The 21,251-nt window shown below is 41.8% G+C and overlaps 1 protein-coding gene across 1 annotated transcript in view; it reads left to right on the plus strand.

Moving 5' to 3' along the window:
• The window catches only part of ttc29 (tetratricopeptide repeat domain 29), a 570,038-nt gene that overhangs the window by 373,620 nt on the left and 175,167 nt on the right, over positions 1–21,251 (plus strand). The window contains exon 10 of the mRNA XM_080193148.1: positions 791–1,022. Coding sequence (XP_080049274.1) covers positions 791–1,022 — 232 coding nt within the window. The remainder of the gene's footprint in view (positions 1–790; positions 1,023–21,251) is intronic.

A 21,251-nucleotide genomic window follows, 5' to 3' on the forward strand; every position in this document is an offset into this window, starting at 1 on the left:
AAAATGCATTGCATTGCTACTTAGTGTCTGTTTTTGTGTTCAGCAATAAATCACTGAATTTCCTTCTCTAAAATAATTAGTTATAAATCTTTACAAAAATAGATAATTTTAATAGCATGAAAACAATGTTAACAGCAGGGTTAAATGGTGTATTACTAGCACAAGCTATAAATTGTGGCAATTGTCATCATGTGATGACTGCAGAATTACATTTAAGTATTTCTTGTAGTCAGGGAGCAAGATTTCTGATTCTGACTGCAATATGTATTAAAACTAAGTTTTGTTAATTAAAAATGTTTTTAGACAACATTTTCTATTTGGAAATTAAGTTTGGATTTATTCACTACTGAAAGCAAACGTATGACTGATAGCAGCAAAAATTGCCTGTGTTACTTGCAAAAATAAAGAAAAATGTGAAAACATCAGCTACTTCACACATTAAGTTCAATGGAAAAACCTTACACATCCTCACGTTTCACTGTTGACTTAATGTACACATTTCATGTCCAAGCCTAGAATTCCAAATTCTACTAATACGTCTTTGTTTTTATATTTTTAGCTTGAGATTGATTCCCAACACATAAAGGTCAATGTTATGTTTTTGTTACTCAAGCAGTAAAGATTTTTGCCAAAATTTCAGTGTCACCTCAGTAATTGTGCATTAAGAAGCAACCACTTAGAGTGACTGTTCTGATCCACAATGTAAATGCTATTAAACGAAATGCTTTTTTTCCAATCCAAAAACTTAGTTGCCTTTCTGAACTTCTTTCTCCATAACATCTCCTAACAGAGTCAATACGATGTAGCTTGCAAGTATATTTGGCGAGGATATGAAATTGCCATGACTTTGGGTGATCTACGTCTACTAGAAATCATGCAGGTTAACTTTGGTATCTTCAAAGCTCACGCAATGATGACCGTATATTGTCACCACGTAGAAGCCGCAGGGCCTGGTAATCTTGAGCGTCTGGTTGCATGGAAGGATAGTAGAAAAGATACATTCAATTTCCCCAAAGTGGAAGGTAAGTTAATGATCAGAGAATGTTAGTGCTTCTACTGAGTCATGTTGCATTTAGCTTATTTTTTGTTATCAATTATTGCTTTATTTCCTCACTGAAGTTGTTTATTTTCTTTGTATTACCAAATATGGTTAGCTGTTTCTAAGTGCAAAACTGTTAATTCATTGCCCAAAATGACTGTTTGCAAAGTTAACTTCTGTTAATTGATATAGGCAGTTGGAATGAGTATACTTGAAAATATTTTTATGTCATCTGGGTAGGAAATTAAAAGAGAATGATGTGATTTATATTGGTCGGTATGTTAATGCTGGTTTGGAATACAGGCTGTCATGAAGTAATGAATGAAACAAAGAAAACAATAACATTCACATGAATGTATTTTATATCATAACATTCCATAATTGTTATGTATGCAATGGGATAAATATGTTTACCAGATTAAAAGTAAAATTTCTTCTTGAAAAATGTATTGTTCAAAATAGTTTTTTAAATTCAAAATTTCGGGCAAATTCACTGATCCTGTGCTTCCAGTGTGGAGCCATGTGTGACGAAAGCTTGATTTGAGGCAAAATTATGAATAGATTTTCTTTAATATTGAAGCATTGAACATAAAAATTTAAGAACTAGAAGCAGGACTAGGCCATCTGGCCATCTGCTCCACCGTTCAATAAGATCATGGCTGATCTGTTCGTGGACTCTGTTCCACTTACCTGCTCGCTCACCATAACCCTTAATTTATTTACTGTTCAAAAATCTATCTTTTATTGCCTTCACAGAAGTAGCCTCAACTGCTTCACTGGGCAGGGAATTCCACAGATTCATAACCCTTTGGTTGAAGTAGTTCTTCTCAACTCAGTTCTAAATCTGATCCCCCTTATTTTGAGGCTATGCCCCGTAGTCCTAGTTTCACCCACCAGTGGAAACGACCTCCCTACTTCTATCTTATCATTTCCCTTCATAATATTTTATGTTTCTAAAAGATCCCCGCCCCCCCATTCTTCTGAATTCCAATGAATTCCAGTCTCCTCTGTCTCTCCTCATTAGCCAACCCTCTCAACTCCAGTATCAACTAGTGAATCTCCTCTGCACCCCTCCAGTGCCAGTATATCCTTTCTCAAGTAAGGAGACCAAAACTATACACAGTACTCCTAGTGTGGCTTCACCAGCACCTTATACAGCTACATCCTGTTTTCAAACTCCATCCCTCTAGCAATGAACGGCAAAATTCCTTTTGCCTTCTTAATTACCTCTGCTGCACCTGTAAACCAACTTTTTGTGATTCATGCACAAGGACACCCTCTGCACAGCAGCAAGCTGCAATTTTTTACAATTTAAGTAATAGTCCATTTTGCTGTTATTCCTACCAAAATGGATAACCTTACATTTAACAACATTGTACACCATCTGCCAGACTCTTGCCCACTCACTTACACTATTTATATCCATTTGCAGACTTTCAGTGTCCTCTATACGCTTTGCTCTACCACTCATCTTAGTGTCATCTGTGAACTTGGACATACTACACTCGGTCCCCAACTCCAAATCATCTATGTAAATTTTAAGCAACTGTGGTTCCGACACTGATCCCTGAGGCTCACCACTAGTAAATGACCGCCAACCAGAAAAATACCCGTTTATCCCCACTTATTGCTTTTTGTTAGTTAACCAGTACTCTACCTATGCTAATACATTACCTGTAACACTGTGCACCTTTATCTTATACAGCAGTTTTTGGTGCGGCATCTTGTCGATTGCCTTCTGGAAATCTAGATACACCACATCCACTGGCTCCCCATTGTCCACTGTGTTAGTAATGTGCTCAAAGAATTCCAGTAAATTAGTTAAACATGACCTGCCTCTCACGAACCCATGCTGCATCTTCCGAATGGTAGAATTAACATCTATGTGTCTCACTATTTCTTCCTTAATGATAGATTCAAGAATTCAATTTTACAGAATATGATCAATGCAAATCCAACATTTATTTTAAATTGTTAAAACTATGAAAATTTGTTAATGAAATACTACTGCTATGATAGCCATGAAGGCAAGTCCAATGGGAAACAGCCAGCAGGGGTTTTAAGCCTGTAACTTTACCCATTAGAGTTGTAAGTCCCAAGGTGAAAACTACCTGACTGTAAGCCACGGAAGTGGCCTTTTACTTTGATTTGATTTATTTGATTTTGATTAGATTTGATTTATTTGATTTTGATTTGATTTATTATTATCACATGTATCAGTGAAAAGTATTTTTTCTTGTTCACTATACAGACAAAGCGTACTGTTCATAGAGAAAGGAGAGAATGCAGAATGTAGTGTTACAGTCATAGCTAGGGTGTAAAGAAAGATCAACTTAAATGAGATAGGTCCATTCAAAAGTATGACAGTAGTCGGGAAGAAACTGTTTTTGAGTCGATTGGTATGTGATCTCAGATTTCTGTATCTTTTTCTCGATGGAAGAAGGTGGAAGAAGTATGTCCGGGGTGTGTGGAGTCCTTAATTATGCTGGCTGCTTTTTCAAGGCAACGGGAAGTATAGCAGAGTCAATGGATGGGAAACTGGTTTGAGTGATGGACTGGACTTCATTCATGACCTTTGTAGTTTCTTGTGGCCTCAGACAGAGCAAGAGCCATTCCAAGCTGTGATACAACCAGAAAAAATATTTTCTATGGTATACCTGTAAAAGTTGATGAGAGTCATAGCAGACATGCCAAATTTTCTTTGCCTCATGAGAAAGTAGAGGCATTGGTGGGCTTTCTTACCTATAGCATCAGCATGGAGGGATCAGGACAAGTTGTTGGTTCACAATAAAGTGTTTTGGTATCAGGAATCAGCCTGAATTAATACATTAGCAATGAGGAGAAAAATTATATTCTTCCTTCCTCTTTCTCTCCAAGCCATCTCTGAATGTCAAGAATTATTCCTGTAAGAGAAAGCTATTATGCCTCTTTCAGGAATGTTACTTTTTCCATGCTAACAACATTGAAGGAGACAAAAAGCATGAAATGATAATTGCTAACAGCGTGTAAGTCACTGACTTTCAGTGTAATAAGAAGTCTTACCTATCCAGATGCACCTGACTCAAAAAGCTTTAATGAACTGCTGGACCTGGTGAAAAGACCCAGTATTGCTTCAACATGGCGGGGAGAGACCCTGGGCTGTCACTGCGTTCTTGGTGAGGTTGCAATTTTAGTTAAAAACTGCGAATTTGGACCAATTATTAATGAAGTGTTACAGGGAAGATAGGTATGTGGCATAAATGACCTAACCATTCAAAAGAAACTGTTGATAAAACCCAATTTATACTCAAAAGAGCCTTTGAGATAGCCTTGCCACTGGAGAATGGAGGAAAAAGCTCGGGAGGTACAAGGGGCATCAGGCAGCAATGTATTCCAACTAGGAGAAGGGGCTTCAATGGAGAGTGCATGTGTCAATCAGATATTAAAGGGCACCATTTGGTATAGGAATCCTAATTTCACCACCTAGACAATCAAGGAACGGCAGTGCTAACACTGAGAGTATTAAAGAACAGCTCAGGTGAAGGGTCATCTAGATTCAAAACGTTGGCTCTATTCTCTCCCCATGGATGCTGTCAGACTTGCTGAGATTTTCCAGCATTTTCTGTTTTTGTTACTCTAAAATGATATAGTTGTCAGTTGACGGATTACTGCAAGCACTGTCAAAGGACACATCCATGGTGAAGTTTCAAGAACAGGCAAACACGTACTGCCTAAGAAGGGAGCTGAGGCTTGTTCCTGAGCATACCATGCAGGTATCCCTTCTTCCAGAGACAGGGATCCTACAACTGAATCGTACTGTAACAACAGAAGTTACCCTGATAAAGGCGGAGTTACTAGTAAATGGCCATTCCTTGGAAAATGGATGTGGACATGGGAACCCCAGTCTCTTATTGGAGAACAGACCTATATATATCTACAATTGGGTATACAACTCCTGAAGTTGGGAGATACAAAGGCCAGGCTAGCCACCTAATGGGGGAACCTTTACAAATAAAAGGTATTAAAGTGGCCCCGGTGACTTCTAGGCAGCAATCAGCCTATCTCCCATTCATTGTTGTACGAGGGCATGAATCAAGCCTCATGGGGTGAGATTGGCTCAATCGGGTCTCCAAACCTGATAGATACCATATGCCCCAGATCGAAGATCTGCACACCAAGTTAAAAGGTGGCAAGACATTCTCCAATTTGGATATGAGCCATGCCAATCTCCAGCTTGAACTGGATTAGTTCTCAAGGAAAAATAATCAACACACATAAGGCGCTTTACAAGTTTACCCATTTGCTTTTTGGGGTCTTGTCTATATGTGCCATCTTCCAGAGGAGTATGGAGAACAAGCTTCAAGAAATATCCAGGGTAGCAATATACTTAGATGATGTCTTGGTCATGGGGACTTCAGAATAGGAACACTGGCCAACCTAGAAGAAACTGTGCAATGATTTCCCAGAGCAGAAGTCTGCTTGGAGAGGGAGAAATGCATTTTCCAGGCAATCGTAGTAACCTACTTAGGCTACCAAATAAATTGCAAATAAATATCCAGTAGAGGATAAAGTAAAGGCCATCAGGGAGGCACAGAGCCCAAGGAACACCTAAAAGCTAAAATCCTTCTTAGAGTTAGTCAATTATTGCAGAAACTTTATCCCAAATCTGACTTTCATGATGCTCTCCAGCACGCCTTACTATAAAATATCACAGAGGTGCCTCACAGACAAAAACTTTTTCTCAGCTCAAATGTCAGTAACTGTCATCCAATTTACTGGCCCATTTCAACCCTAAGAAAGAAGTTATTATGACCTATGACACTTCCCAGATGGGGTTGGTGCAGTGCTGTCACATCGCTGGAAAGACAGGATGGAGAAGGCAATCGCATATGCCTCCAAGACCCTTCAGATGCAGAGTGATGATATTCTCAAATTGAAAGAGTCGGTGTTCATATTTGGTGTGAAGAAATTCCATCAATACATCTACAGTTGATTTTTTTTATAGTTACTGATCACAAAATAAGCCTCTTCAAAGACAACAAAGCTATTGCCTGCGCTCGGATACAGCACTGGGCTTTGCTATTGGCATCGTAGGAATATCTTCTAACTGGATGGTTAATGCAGATGCATTGAGTCACCTCCCATTGCCAGGCCTGGCATCTTTACCAGCAGTAGAAGAAATTGTGATTAACCTTTTATAGACCTTGCCAGTGTCATGAAGGCAAATCAAAGCCTGGATCCAAAAAGACCCAATCATTTCCAAAATTCAGCGCATGATCCTAAATGGAGGATTCCAAGCATGACCCTCTGAGGAAATGACCCTCCGAACAATGTGGACAATACGATCATCCTTTGGGGGTCCGAAGAAATTGTTCTGCCTGCAGGACAACCTCCAATATTAACAGAATGACATAATGGCCACCTAGGATTATCAAAAATGAAGATGCTGGTCAGAACTTATGTTGGGTGGCTAGTCTTGATTCCAACCTTACAGATTTGGTAAAGTGATGCAAACTGTACCAGGAAAATCAAAAACTCCCACCCTCAGCCTCCCATGCATCCATGGGAGTGGCCTGGCAGGCCTTGGGTGTGGTGTGTGTACATGTAAACTTTACAGGCCCCTTTATGGGTTCTATCTTTTTACTGTTAGCGAACATACACTCCAAGTGCATTGCATGAGCTCCACAGCTACTCAGATTACGGCCGAGAAATTGCAGCAAAGCTTTGGCAGACAAGGAGTACTTGAAATCCTGGTTTCTGAGAATGGCACAGCTTACATTGGTGGTGATTGTGGAAATTTATGTTCTCCAAGTACCTGACATATCTGGACTGCACGTTATCACCCATTGTCAAATGGACTGACAGGATGATGGTTCAAACATTCAAAAATGATTTGAAGAAACAACCAGCAGTAACCATAAAGACTAAACTGGCACAATTTTTGTTCAATTATGGGACCACATGCACACAACAATAGATGTTGCTTCAGCAGAGCTATTAATGGCTTTGCAACAGATTGAGCCAATTATTCCCAATCTCAGTGGAAAAAATGGAGTCCCAACAGGACAACCAAAAAAGAAACTTAGATTCTATAAGAACAGAAAAACTTTTGCAATGGTGATCTGGTTCATGTGAGGAACTTTGGGGATTGTCCCATATGGGTCTATGAGATCATTATGGAGAAAACAGGATCAGAATCTTAGAAGGTCAAGGTTCAGAGTTAAATCCCAAAAAAGCACTTATACCACCTCAGGGTCAAGGAGCCACTGCCAGTGCCAGCTCTCAGCTTGAAACTGACTCCACATTGGCCCCTCCAGATAGTGAAGTTACGAACTCTCTGAGATGGAGGCTGAAGAAATGGGCCTGTGGGCTGAAGTGGAACCTGAGGATGCTCCTTCTGAAAAAGAAAGTCCTCTCTACAGTTTACACTGCCTGACACAACCCTACATTCAACGGACCTCGTCTAAGTGCCAAGCCCCAAAAAGGACATCTTCGCGGAGAGGCTGGAAGAGAAATGAACCTAACGGGGATGTTATGACAGCCACAAAGTCAGCAGGGGATCATTGTTGGATCAATTTGTGGGCTCCTGAAGTTCAAACTGCTTTAATGAGTGAGCGGGGGCTCATCCAACAGGAAGGTGTTATCAGGGGTTCTTAAGCCTGTAACTTCGCCCTGACCAGAGTTATAGATCCCAAGGTGAAGACTACCTGACTGTAAACCATGGGAGTAGCCTTTTCCTTCAGTTCACAATAAAGAGTGTTGGTGATGGAAACTAGCGTGTGACTGAATTACTACAACTACAATTAAAAAGACCTTCTCTAACTTGTTAAAACCTCAGTAATTCCAGCTATACCAAATTTAATGGTCAAATTAGTTTGGTTAACTAATTAGTGGATATTTGGTTAAAAAATTGTTAGTGACAACAGCTGGCGTGGGAGAGATATGTATCCAGTATGACTTAACTGAACTAATCAACACCATCAAGCAGTCATTGATGTACTGTATACCATCTACCTGGCTCAGCAAATCATCCAAGCCAATTTCCTTCAATTATGTCATTTATCCCTTGTCATTTTGACAAAAATATTCAAAAACACTCAATGCAAACAAAAGGTGGAGATGTGTTTAAGTCATTATAATTATTTAAAATAAACACTTTAAATTTTGATTTAGCATTTAAGCATGCTTAGATTTAAAATAAATTTAAAGAGAGTGAGGAACAGCGCGCTTTATTGTCTGATGTAGTCCAGGAGTGATTAATACAACAGGATGTGAAAATCTTAGAGACTGTTGTTAAGTGACTTTGTGGTAATATTTACCACTGTTTACATCTGGTATTGGAGCAGTTTGTTTGCGGAGGGAGGAGAAATTGAACTTTGTATCCCCTTTTATTTAATTGCTAATTGGGCTCCTAACTCTCAAGCATGGCAAACAGATAGGTCATAACATCAGTTAACATGCAATACTGATTTGATGGCATCAATGCCATTTTCAAATTCACATTTCAGCCTTAACATGTCTTAACCTCAAACATCTGACCATGACATTAGATGGCTTGAAGAACACTGTAAAAAGTCTCATAACACCAGGTTAAAGTCCAACAGGCTTATTTGTTAGCAAAAGCCACTAGCTTTCGGAGCGCTGCTCCTTCATCAGGTGACTGGGAGTTTTAATCACAAACAGGGCATATAAAGGCACAAACTCAATTTACAGAATAATGATTAGAATGCGAGTCTTTACACCTCATCAAGTCTTAAAGGTACAGACAATGTGGGTGGAGAGAGCGTTAAGCACAGGTTAAAGAGATGTGTATTGTCTCCAGACAGGATAGTTAGTAAGATTTTGCAAGCCCAGGCTAGTTGTGGGGGTTACAGATAGTGTGACATGAACCCAAGATCCTGGTTGAGGCCGTCCTCATGTGTGCGGAACTTGGCTATCAGTCTCTGCTCAGCGACTCTGCACTGTCATGTGTCATGAAGGCCGCCTTGGAGAATGCTTACCTGAAGATCAGAGGCCAAATGCCCGTGACCGCTGAAGCATTCCCCAACAGGAAGAGAACAATCTTGCCTGATGATTGTCGAGCGGTGTTTATTCATCTGTTGTCATAGTGCCTGCATTGTCTCCCCAATGTACCATGCCTCGGGGTATCCTTTCCTGCAGCGTATCAGGTAGACAATGTTGGTCAATTTGCAGGGGTGTGCACTGTGTACTTCGTGGATGGTGTTCTCACGTGAGATGGTGGCATCTTGTGTCGATGATCTGGCATGTCTTGAAGAGGTTGCAGTTGGCAGGGTTGTGTGATGTTGTGGTCACTGTTCTCCTGAAGGCTGGGTAGTTTGCTGCAGACAATGGTCTGTTTGAGGTTGTGAAGTTGTTTGAAGGCAAGAAGTGGGGGTGTGGGGATGGCCTTGGCAAGATGTTCGTCTTCATCAATTCCCTGTTGAAAGCTCCGGAGAAGATGTTGTAGCTTCTCTGCTCTGGTGAAGTACTGGACAATGAAGGGTACTCTGTCTACTGTGTTCCGTGTTTGTCTTAGAACCATAGGACCATAGAACACTGCAGCACAGAAACAGGCCTTTTGGCCCTTCCGGGCTATGCCGAACCATTTTTCTGCCTAGTCCCACTGACCTGCACCTGGACCATATCCGTCCACACCCCTCTCATCCATGTACCTGTCCAAGTTTTTCTTAAATGTTAAATGAGCCTGCATTTACCACTTCATTTGGCAGCTCATTCCACATGCCCACCACTCTCTGTGTGAAGAAGCCCACCCTAATATTCCCTTTAAACTTTTCCCATTTCACCCTTAACCCATGTCCTCTAGTTTTTTTCCCCCCTAGCCTCAGTGGAAAAAGCCTGCTTGCATTCTCTCTATCTATACCCATCAATATTTTATACACCTTTATTAAATCTCCCCTCATTCTTCTACGCTTCAGGGAATAAAGTCCTAACCTATTCAACCTTTCTCTGTAACTCAGTCTCTCAAGTCTCGCCAACATCCTTATAAACCTTCTCTGCACCCTTTCAACATTATTAATATCCTTCCTGTAATTAGGTGACCAAAACTGCACACAATACTCTAAATTCGGCTTCACCAATATCTTACACAACCTCACCATAACATTCCAACTCTTATACTCAAAATTCTGATTTATAAAGGCCAAAGTTCCAAAAGCACTCTTTATGACCCTATCTACCTGTGATGCCACTATTAGGGAATTATGTATCTGTACTCCCAGATCCCTTTGTTCTACTACAATCTTCAGTGTCTGACCAGTTACCTTGTATGTTCTACCTTGGATTGTCCTTCCAAAGTGCAATACCTCACACTTGTCTGCATTAAATTCCATCTGCCATTTTTCAGCCCATTTTTCTAGCTGGTCCAAATCCCTCTGCAAGCTTTGAAAACCTTCCTCACTGTCCACTACTCCTCCAATCTTTGTATCATCAGCAAATTTGCTGATCCAATTTACCATATTATCATCCAGATCATTGATATACATGACAAACAACAATGGACACAGCACTGATCCCTGTGGCTCACCATGAGTCACAGGCCTCCACTCAGAGAAGCAATCCTCCACTACCACTTGCTGGCTTCTTCCATAGAGCCAATGTCTAATCCAATTTACCACCTCCCATGTATACCTAGTGACTGAACCTTCCTAACTAACCTCCCATGCAGGATCTTTTCAAAGGTCCTGCTGAAGTCCACGTAGACAACATCCACTGCCTTCCCTTCATCCACTTTCCTGGTAACCTACTCGAAAAGTTCTAATAGATTGGTTAAACACAAAGCCATGTTGACACTCCAAAATACATCCCTGTCCATCCAAGTATTTGCTGATCCTATTTCTTAGTACTCCTTCCAATGATTTACCTACTATTGACAACAAACTTACCGGCCTATAATTTCCTCCTTTGCTGATTTGATGACAATGTTGCGATTGGTCTTGAGAGCTCGGACGGCGTTACGTTGTGCTTGGGTGACGTTTGGGGATGTCTTGTGAGTGCGGCTGATGAATTTGGTGTTGATGCACGTCCTGATAGCTTGGGAATACATGTCAAGCTGAGGGCAGCGGACTTCTGGAGGAGTCCAATTCGACTCTTTCTTCTTCAGTTGCTGCACTGCGGATCTCTCTGTCAGCTGTTCCGGTTCATTGGCTGTCTCATTGTGTTCACTGTTGGCCTCTTGGGGTTTGTGGAAGAACTCCCACAGCCTCATTCGCCTAATGAATTCCTCTGTGTCTGCTGCGAGACTGATGGGATCTATTTTGGTGGTGGGGCAAAAATTGAGCCCTCGGCTGAGAACTTTGATTTCATCTGGTTGAAGTGTGTAGTCTGATAAGTTGACAATGGACTCCCCTGCAGTGGTACTGTTTTCTACTGTGGTACTGGGGGAGGCTCAATTTTGGGTAAGTGTTCTCCAAGGCGGCCTTCACGACACACGACAGCACAGAGTCGCTGAGCAGAGATTGATAGCCACGTTCCGCACTCATGAGGATGGCCTCAACCTGGATCTCGGGTTCATGGCACACTACCTGTAACCCCCACAACTGGCCTGGACTTGCAAAATTTCACTAACTGTCCTGTCTGGAGACAATACCCATCTCTTTAACCTGTGCTTAACACTCTCTCCACTCACATTGTCTGTACCTTTAAGACTTGATTAGCTGTAAAGACTCACATTCCAATCATTATTCTGTAAATTGAGTTTGTGCCTTTATATGCTCTGTTTGTGAACAGAGCTCCCACTCTCCTGACGAAGGAGCAGTGCTCCGAAAGCTAGTGGCTTTTACTACCAAATAAACCTGTTGGACTTGGTGTTGTGAAACTTCTTATTGTGTTTACCCCAGTCCAACGCTGGCATCTCTACATCTTGAAGAACCCCACCAGACCTATTTAAAGGAATCATGGATTGCTTATAGGTTAGTTGCTATATTATTTCTTGGGACTGCTAGTGCAATTCTACACATTGTTGAAGCTTTTCTATACTTGATTAACGTTCCATTGGTTGACAGGGAATGTGCTGACTGCAGCTACTTACAAACTTATTGTCTAAAACAGTTTATTCAATTCAAAGCTTTAATCTCCAACCCTGTGCTTCTGGTATATAGCCACATGTGAAGGAAGCTTGATTTGAAGATAGGGGAGACACTAGTATGAGTCAATTCTCTCTTGCATTATGGCATGGCTTCCTACTGACAGTGTGGAACTGGTGATTTGACCCTTTAATGTAATATTTTAAATGGATAAGGTTATAAGTGGATATTCTTTGATATTGAACTATTGTGCTCCTATTTTATAGAATAAGGTTAAGTATAATATTCCACAGCAAGTCTATCATTTGTTTTATAATTGTTAATGCCATGGGAGTTGTTAACGAAACACTAACATTAAAAATACCATCTCTAATTTGTGAATACCTGAGTAATCCTAGTATTAATTTAGTTACAGAACAATTCTAATGTAAAGAACATCCTTTAATAATGTGATTTAAAGGTTTGTGTTGAAAGAAGTGGTCCAATATGTGTGGCCTGGTAAACCTTCCTCTTCAAATTGACCATAACAGGGAGAATGAAGACAGACAATGCAGAGTGGGACAATATGGTAGAAGAGGGAGGAGAAGGAGGGGGCGAAGGAATCCCAGAAGAAAACTTACAGTAACTTCGAAGGCGACTCGTTGTGGCTTCAAGCAATTAATTAACAATAATTAATTAACATCAATATTTATATATTGGGTCTGACAGAACTGTAACATATATCTACTCTCTTTTCTTCCCTGGCTCCAAGTGAGGTTTCTCCCTGAACCAGAATACACACCCTTGCGCCTGATTGGCTCAACTTCCCATGCGGCCTCTCCATAGGCTCAGGCCTGACTACATGGCTCTTGTGGATTGCCCCCATAAAGGGGCCATGTTACCACTCCTCCCCCGCAACTCTTGAGTTTACCTATGAATGAAACAAAAGGGAACATCATTAAACATAGACATGCATGCACAACAACATGTCATGGCTATCTAGGAAAAACTCATCACAAATTCAGTTGATAGGAGACTTCTGGACCCTGAAGGAACATCTCTATTTGGTACTGAGTTTTTCGCTGAGTAAAGAATCTGGGTGAGCAGATGCAAAAAGCAAACTTGTCCATCTGGGTTCAACAATGTCCTCAGTAGTTACTGCCTCCTCCACTTCAGGAATCATTGGTTGTTTCGGCTCCACGTTTGCAACAGATGCCCCAGGATCAGCCACTGCTGAACATATGTCTGCCACAGGACACACCTGTTGGTCCCCTGTATCAGGTCCAACTCTTTTCCTCAGATGATTGCTTTTTTACACAACGGCCTTGTACTTCTACAATGTAGGAGACTGGCCCCTGTGTCAACCTCCATTTTAAGACATCTACTATTGACCATCAAGGTTATTACTATAGGAAGCACTTTACTGAGTTGGACCTGGTTTATGGTACCCAATTCAGATCCCCTGTTGGGCACCCCATCCAGTTTTTTATTGACAGAGTAAAACTAACTTGTTTTCCTTTGCATGTTGTGCCCTGACTGCTTCATTCTGCACCATACTTGTAAATGACTCTTCTTTTTACAGGGAAACGTATGTAACTTTTGCACTGGCAAGTACCTTTGAAGTGCTCTCCCCCACATCAAAATCAAACTTCCACCCCCAGTGCTATATTACTCTTCTTGAGCTCTGCTGTGATCTCCCACAGACTGTTCCTCGCAGCAACCATTTCCTGCCACAAATAGTTCACCCCGTTGGGTACACCTTGTAATTCACTTACACCTTGCTCTGCACATTCAATCACCTGGGCCATCTCCACAGCTTTTCCCAAAGAGATCTTAGTCTTAATTAGCAACATTTTTTGTATTGTGATGCTGTTTACCCCACAGATCAAATGATCTCCTAACATTTCCCCTAAAGCTGGGGCCGAATTCTCAATGCTCTACTCACCCTCTCAATCTGGCAACAAAACTGAAGATGGTTTCCATTGGCTCCCAGATTGTAGAATGAAATTTATACCTCAACATGATGATTGAAGGTCAAGGGTCAAAATGATCTTTGACCATTTTGATTATCAGGCCAAAAGACTTCGAGCAAAACATTATTCCGTCTCTGCTGTGTGTACCACGTTTGTGGGAGGTGGCGCGCCACTTGCAGGTCCATGGCATTCCTTAGAAAGATTGTGCTGTTTGATCTGAAAACTGGAGGCAATATGTTGAAAACTGGAGGCAATATCTTGAAAGTCTCCATTATTTCATTGCAGTTAATGAGATCACAAAGGAGAAACAATGAAAGGTGATTCCACTCATAATCTGTGGCCCACAAACTTACAGCCCACTGAGGATTCTAACATTGCTCAGTTTCCCTCACAGTCCTCTCCATAGGGTCTGGCCTGAGCACATGGCCCTCAAGGATTGCCCCTTTAAAGGGACCACATTACCACAAAGCCATACCTGCAGATGTTCTTTACAGAGTAATTCTTTTACCTCAACTTCGGTGAGGGCCAAGTCTTGAGACATCTTCATTTCATTAAAAAGATCATGACCAAAATTTACAGTACACTGTTACATGGGGAGGTTTTCTATGCAACAAGGAATAGCTTTGTTTCATTCCCCTAGACAGAGACAAGCAAGCAGAGTGAGGACAGGGATTTTCTCAGGTTCCTGCCTTCCCCGTTGTACAGAGTGCCACTAATTGCATAAACATTATTTTATGTGTACCTGTGATGATCTTTGCCATTTTCCTGAGCTGGAAGGGATTCTGCTCGCTCAATATGCAGCTGGTGTGTGATCACAGCAACACATCATGCGGATGAATGCTTGTTATTTTGGAAATAGTCACAACCCCTTCATTCTGTGCCAGTCCTCTGTGCCACCTGTATTTGACCCACCACAACAAATCAAAGACTGGATGCTGGGTGATAAACATTATTGAATCACAATACAGCTCGTAATTCCAGTCTCAGTACATGTAAGAGTGCACAGCACACCTACAGTGAGAGCCATGCTGTCATAAGGAACATTATAAAGCACACCACTGTTCTTAAGCAATGGTTCCACAGTCTGTACTCTTCTGAAGGAGCCCTGCTTTACCAGCTGAGCAAGTATCACGCTTAGTAACAGCATGTCGCATGCAAAACAATGTTATCCTTATGAGGGAATAGACAAGAAGCTGAGGAGCATGAGCATCTGAAGGAGGAAGAAGAGTCAAGCAAGTGTGACCAAAAGTAAAGGAAGAGGAAGCAAAGATATAATATGGATAGCCTCTTTCTAGCTGGATGCTATATGATGAAATAATTTATGGGCAATTGTTAAATCAGTCTATATAATAAGAAATCACACACCAATCTTTTACTTAATACCAGATTTATTTGCAGAATGCAACATTACAAATGTTGGCCTCTTTCCTAAGTAACACTGGTGTCTCTGAAGTCTCTCTTATAGGTGATTCAAACACTTAATCAATCAGTGCTCTTCCTGTATATTCTTAATAAATCTTAATAATACAATTAACACATCATTAATAGATTGCCCACTTTTCTTTAAATCAAAAAAATTAGAGCATACAAACAATATTTTAAAACAAATTGAAAAAATGGAAAAGAGAAAAATGATTTACCATGTTATGGATATCAGACTATAATACAAGATATTCCTTTTCTAGGATTTCCAATGGTCTCTTTGTGCTTGCATTTCTTTGTAGAAAGCATTCCAACAATTGATGACTTGCATGACACATTTTATTTTGGAGATTACTTCTCTTTCCAGCATCTCTTTTACATTATCAAGACTAGTCCTTGACCTTTCTTTTCACTCACTCTGTTGAATATACAGTATAAAAGTCTGACAACACCAGGTTTTAGTCCAACCTATTTATTTGATAATACTCACAAGCTTTCGAGGGGACTGCCTCTTCGTCAGGTGAATGGAGCAGAACTCTCCATTCACCTGACGAAGAGGCAGCCCCCTCGAAAGCTTGTGAGTATTATCAAATAAATCGGTTGGATTAAAACCTGGTGTTGTCAGACTTTTTACTGTGTTTACGCCAGTCCAACGCCGGCATTCCCACATCATGAATATACAGTATCCCATGGAATGGTGATCTATGTGACATTCAACGGACAAAACATTGTCAGAACTTCCTTTGTAAAGGATTTCCTTTCAAACATTTGCGACTAAAGTGCTTTTAATCACCTTTCTTATTTTCTTAGCTTTCTGGGCCAAAGGACAATATTTACCCTTTTCATCCACCAAGGATTTTATGAAACTAGCTGTACTTAAGTACCCATCCAGAAGACTGGAATGGGAAGCATCACTAAAAAAGACAACCTTAATATCCTTTGGGTCACGCAAGGCTGGAATCTTGAGAGCATGATGCTCTGTATTTAATTTCCTTAATGTTTTATTTGGCCTTCATTTCATTGCATTAAAATTGGCATTCGGATGTCATGCCTGAGAGTTTCCCTATATGGTACCAGTAAAACATTGTTGGATTTGTTTTCAGTTGAGTTCAATAACTTTCAGCAAAACAGCCTTAACTGAGAAATATCATGCCCTCGATGCATCACTGAATCAATAAACGCATTTATTTAGCTTCCCTGCTACATCACTTGCCTCTTTAAGTAGTTTCTAAAATACTTTTCTCTGAAATTTTTTCACCCTGCAAAAATGCAGCTTTTGTGTTGATTGGTCTACATTTCCACAAATATACAGCCGTGAAGCTAAGGAAATTTTCAGTATTACTTTTCCCACCATGGGCAAGTCCAATCTAACATCTTGATCTCCATGTCTCTTTTGGAACACTGGAGCCACTAGTTTTATCTTAGCCTTGTATGTTCCAGCTGTGTGGACTTTTTCTGTACATAACCATCTGTGTGGTAAGGCTGGCTATTCCCCATCTGGTATTTCAGAATAGACACCAGGGTGGGATTTCCTAATCTTGATCGTACCTGCCCTATTGCCAATAAGAATGGAGAAATTTGGTGCTCAGCTAAAACTCCACTCATTTCAGGGCCACTGGAGAATTCCAGCCGCAGACAAAGTCAGAGGTTTGTGTTGCAAATTCCTTCCAGCTACCAATTCTCTTTGTTTTATGTTACTTATAATAGTTCATCCAATTTGTTGGCAGTCTTAAGGTCTTTTATTTCTAGTAGTGGTCTTAAATAATTTACGTACATTTTATTTTGTTTTATAACCTCATCTAACTACAGCCTGCCATTGTCACGGACAGAATTTGTGTGTTCCTTTTTATTGCTTGCTATCAATATGTAAAAGGTATGTGTTTTCTTAGCTCAGAGTGATTGTTTGAATTTAAATAATTTCCAATGCAATTTTTTGTGGATTTTAAAATAAAGAAGGCTATTTATTATCCCACACTTGTCCTGGATATTTAAAATGTGATGACTCACTCACTTGATTCAGACACAACATCACATACAAAAATTAGACACAGATGAAGATAAGACAACCCAATTACAATTCATGATTGTCTCATTCTCTTTTGTGGCAGGCCTGCAGTTTATTATGTGAGTTGACATTTGAGTTGAAGTGAAAGACTTGTAAGCAGAGGATTATCTGCTGTGAAGCTTCTTGCTGTCAAATTTCCAGCTTCTTGCTGTTATTTTAAAGACAGGCAACATGCAAATGCCTAGTGGGCCACGTTTGGTAAGCAGAACTGGTGCTGTGGGATGATAACTATATAATGTACAAGTTCAAAGTTTTTTTTTCCAAAAAGGGGTGATGTAGTGATTACACGTCCTTTGTTGACATTTTGAAATTCATCTAGTCCAGTTTGGATGAGGGACCATCAATGGAATGTCAATGGAATCTATTTACATCAATTTAGCACACATGGAGTTTCTGGGAGTGATATTACCAAAATTTGGAGTGAATCCCGCTGACAGCTCTAGCTTGAAGCTCATGAACAAGAGAATGGTCATGAGGATCACATTGCACCCACGGCAGCCACTCTCTGATTCGCCCATCCCAGCTTAACCCAGTGAAGGCTATCCTCCAAAGTCAGCAGCCCTGCCTGAAATGCAGTTTCAGCTCTGATGACAGGTTTATTTGGAATCACGAGCTTTCAGAGCACTCCTTCATCAGGTGACTGATCTCAAATAAACCTGTTAGACTTTAACTTGGTGTTGTGAGACTCCTATTGTGCCCAGCCGTTTCAGGCTTTGCCAACACCTATAAAGTGGTCCTTCTCCCCCTCTGCCAATCACCATGCTCTACCCCTACTCGCTGCCATGCTGCTCACATGCCAGTTCCTATTCAAGACCCATGGTCACCACACCTCATCACCATCTTAAATGTCAGCACTCCAGCCTACATTCTCCCTATGTGTGTCATTGCAGGACAAAATCAACCACATCAAATGTGAACCAGCGCACCCAGCCAGAATAATGCTGGAGCTCAGAGCCCTCATGTCAATTGAGGAGTGAGACTTGAACTGGCCAGGGGAGGAGGAAGAGTGTGCCTGCATTAATGGTGAAATGAGGGCAGCAGACAAACATTAGGATACTCAAGATGTGCTGTCATTCTCCAAGTCTCAAGTGAGTCATCAGTATTCCTCCTTTATCCCCTGTAATGCACTAATGCAGGCAAAACATCCCAGCAGGCAAGCCACCCAGGACCCAGTGAAAATGAGTGGCTCTGAGGAAAACTTCTTGGACCCCACCATGGAAGAGATGTCACAGCTGTCACCCACACCTCTCACAAACACAGATACGCACACTTCGGTGGATCCACTAAATTGACTGGCTTCTGGGTCACTCACTGGTGAGCGCCTCACAGCAGGCAGAGGCAGAGGCAGGGATGTCCCAGAGAACCGGCACTCAGTGGGATGTCGGAGGACAAGAATCTGCTGGGCCTCTGACCGATGATGTGCCCCTGGATCTGTTCATTCCAGAGTTGATATGGCTGCAAGCAGAGTTTTGAGCATCAGAAAGGGATGACAGCATTTCTCCTCAGACTGCTAGGCCGACTGGAGGAGTCCTATTGCCTTTTATCCGAGAATTTGATGCCATCGCTCCATGGCAATGAGGCCAACACTGCCAGCGTGGCATCTGCAGTGAAGACCTTAGCGCAGAAATGTGCACTCAATGGCAGGAAATGTCCACAACATGGTTCACCTCATAATGTGGGTATGCCGGCGTTGGACTGGCGTAAACACAGTAAAAAGTCTGACAACACCAGGTTTTAGTCCAACCGATTTATTTGATAATAGACTCACAAGCTTTCGAGGCTTCCCTCTTCGTCAGGTGAATGGAGAGTTCTGGCCTCAGGCAGAGCATATAAAGCACAGACAGTTTAGAGATTACTGATTAGAATGCGAATCCTTACATCTAACCTGCTGTTCAAGACCTGAAGTGGCTGACAATGTGAGTGGAAGGAGCACTGATCACAGTTTACAGAGATGTGTATTGTCTCCAGACAGTACAGTAAGTGAGGTTTTGCAAACCCAGGCAAGTCACGGGGGTTACAGATAGTGCGACATGAGGACGGTCTCAACAGGGATCTTGGGTTCATGTCGCTCTATCTGTAACCCCCGTGACTTGCCTGGGTTTGCAAAGCCTCATTTACTGTACTGTCCGGAGACAATACACATCTCTGTAAACTGTGATCAGTGCTCCTTCCACTCACATTGTCAGCCACTTCAGGTCTTGAACAGCAGGTTAGGTGTAAGGATTCGCATTCTAATCAGTAATCTCTAAACTGTCTGTGCTCTATATGCTCTGACTGAGGCCAGAACTCTCCATTCACCTGATGAAGAGGGAAGCCTCGAAAGCTTGTGAGTCTATTATCAAATAAATCGGTTGGACTAAAACCTGGTGTTGTCAGACTTTTTACTGTGTTCACCTCATAACCCCCTTGTCTGAGTGCATAAACTCCTGCATGGTGCAGGCACTGGTGGGAATCCATGAGTGTCAGCTCTAGAGGACAGTGGGGTTTCTAGACCCCACTCCAGCTGCCCCTCTATCTGATGGAGAACCACCAGACCAATCAGACTCCCGAAAGGGTAAAAGTCATCCGATTCACTGCCTGGAGCCTTCCACTGAGGAGACACTGGAGATGTTCAACTTAACTGATTCCCCCTTCCTGTGAGTGACATACTTCTAGCCCCACACGGATAGCACTGCAGTATCCATTCAGAAAGTCAGGGGTCCCAAGGTCCAGGGCCCCAAGGGACGCTCACCAGGCCCACCTCAGGCAACAGGGCATGAAAGTCAGCAAGCCACCTCAACCTTACCTGCAGATCCTGGGGACACACCTAGATGGCGTTTAAAGGTGAGGAAGAATAAGAAGTGATAGGCATCTAGTTGGCATGACAGAAAGTAGGCACAAGTGTAGAGAGGTCATCACTGTATATAGTTGCAAATAATAAATCACTCTGTTCACTAACAGCTGCCACCCTATCATTTTATGCCGCCAACCTTGGCAAATGCACACAACATCCAACATTTCATTCCTGTGGAGTGTGAGAGTGGCCGTGCCATGGCTTGCCCACACTTAAAGAAAACTTGCTGCAGACAACCCTGCTCCCTCCATGGATGTCCTGGTTTGCATTATTCCAGTCAAAGTTGACTAATATATCCACGCCCAACATTTCAGTGGCAGACTAAGAGATTCCAAAGATACCCCCATGCTGCCCTGGAACAAACCGCTTGCAAAAGTTCAAAGCGACTGTAACTTTAAGGGCCACAGAGGTGTCAGCCATGCAGCATGTGCAGAATTGATTCATGTCCGTGGCAGTGGGAGTCGGGGGCAGTGGGGGGGAAGGTTGGTGGGGGGAGCAGTTGACAGATCTCCCATGTACTGTGTACACTTGCAATTGGCATATGGGAGATTAGGGCCCATACTAGCAGTCTGCAGCTGGCTTTGCCAGCGAGCTTAGGCTTTGCATCCCCCTATCAACATGAAACTCCTAACTGTCAAAAAATGGGCAGAGTGTGGGAAAATTGTGTGGGGTAGCTTGCTGAATGAAATAGAGTGAAACATTCTGGTTTTCAGAGTTTTGTGACACTTAGAATTTGCTTAGGAAGATGTGCCCCTCCACCCCCATTCCCCCCTCCCCACCCTTTGTTTTGGACATTTTTTGTTCTTTATTCATTCACAGGTTAGACCAGAACTTATTGCCCATCCCAAATTGACTTTGGGGACGTGATAGTGAGACACCTTCTTGAATTGCTGCTATCCATGTGTAGGAATACCCACAG

The sequence above is a fragment of the Carcharhinus amblyrhynchos genome, chromosome 1 (assembly GCF_965287045.1).
Source record: "Carcharhinus amblyrhynchos chromosome 1, sCarAmb.v2.hapA, whole genome shotgun sequence".
NCBI lineage: Eukaryota > Metazoa > Chordata > Chondrichthyes > Carcharhiniformes > Carcharhinidae > Carcharhinus > Carcharhinus amblyrhynchos.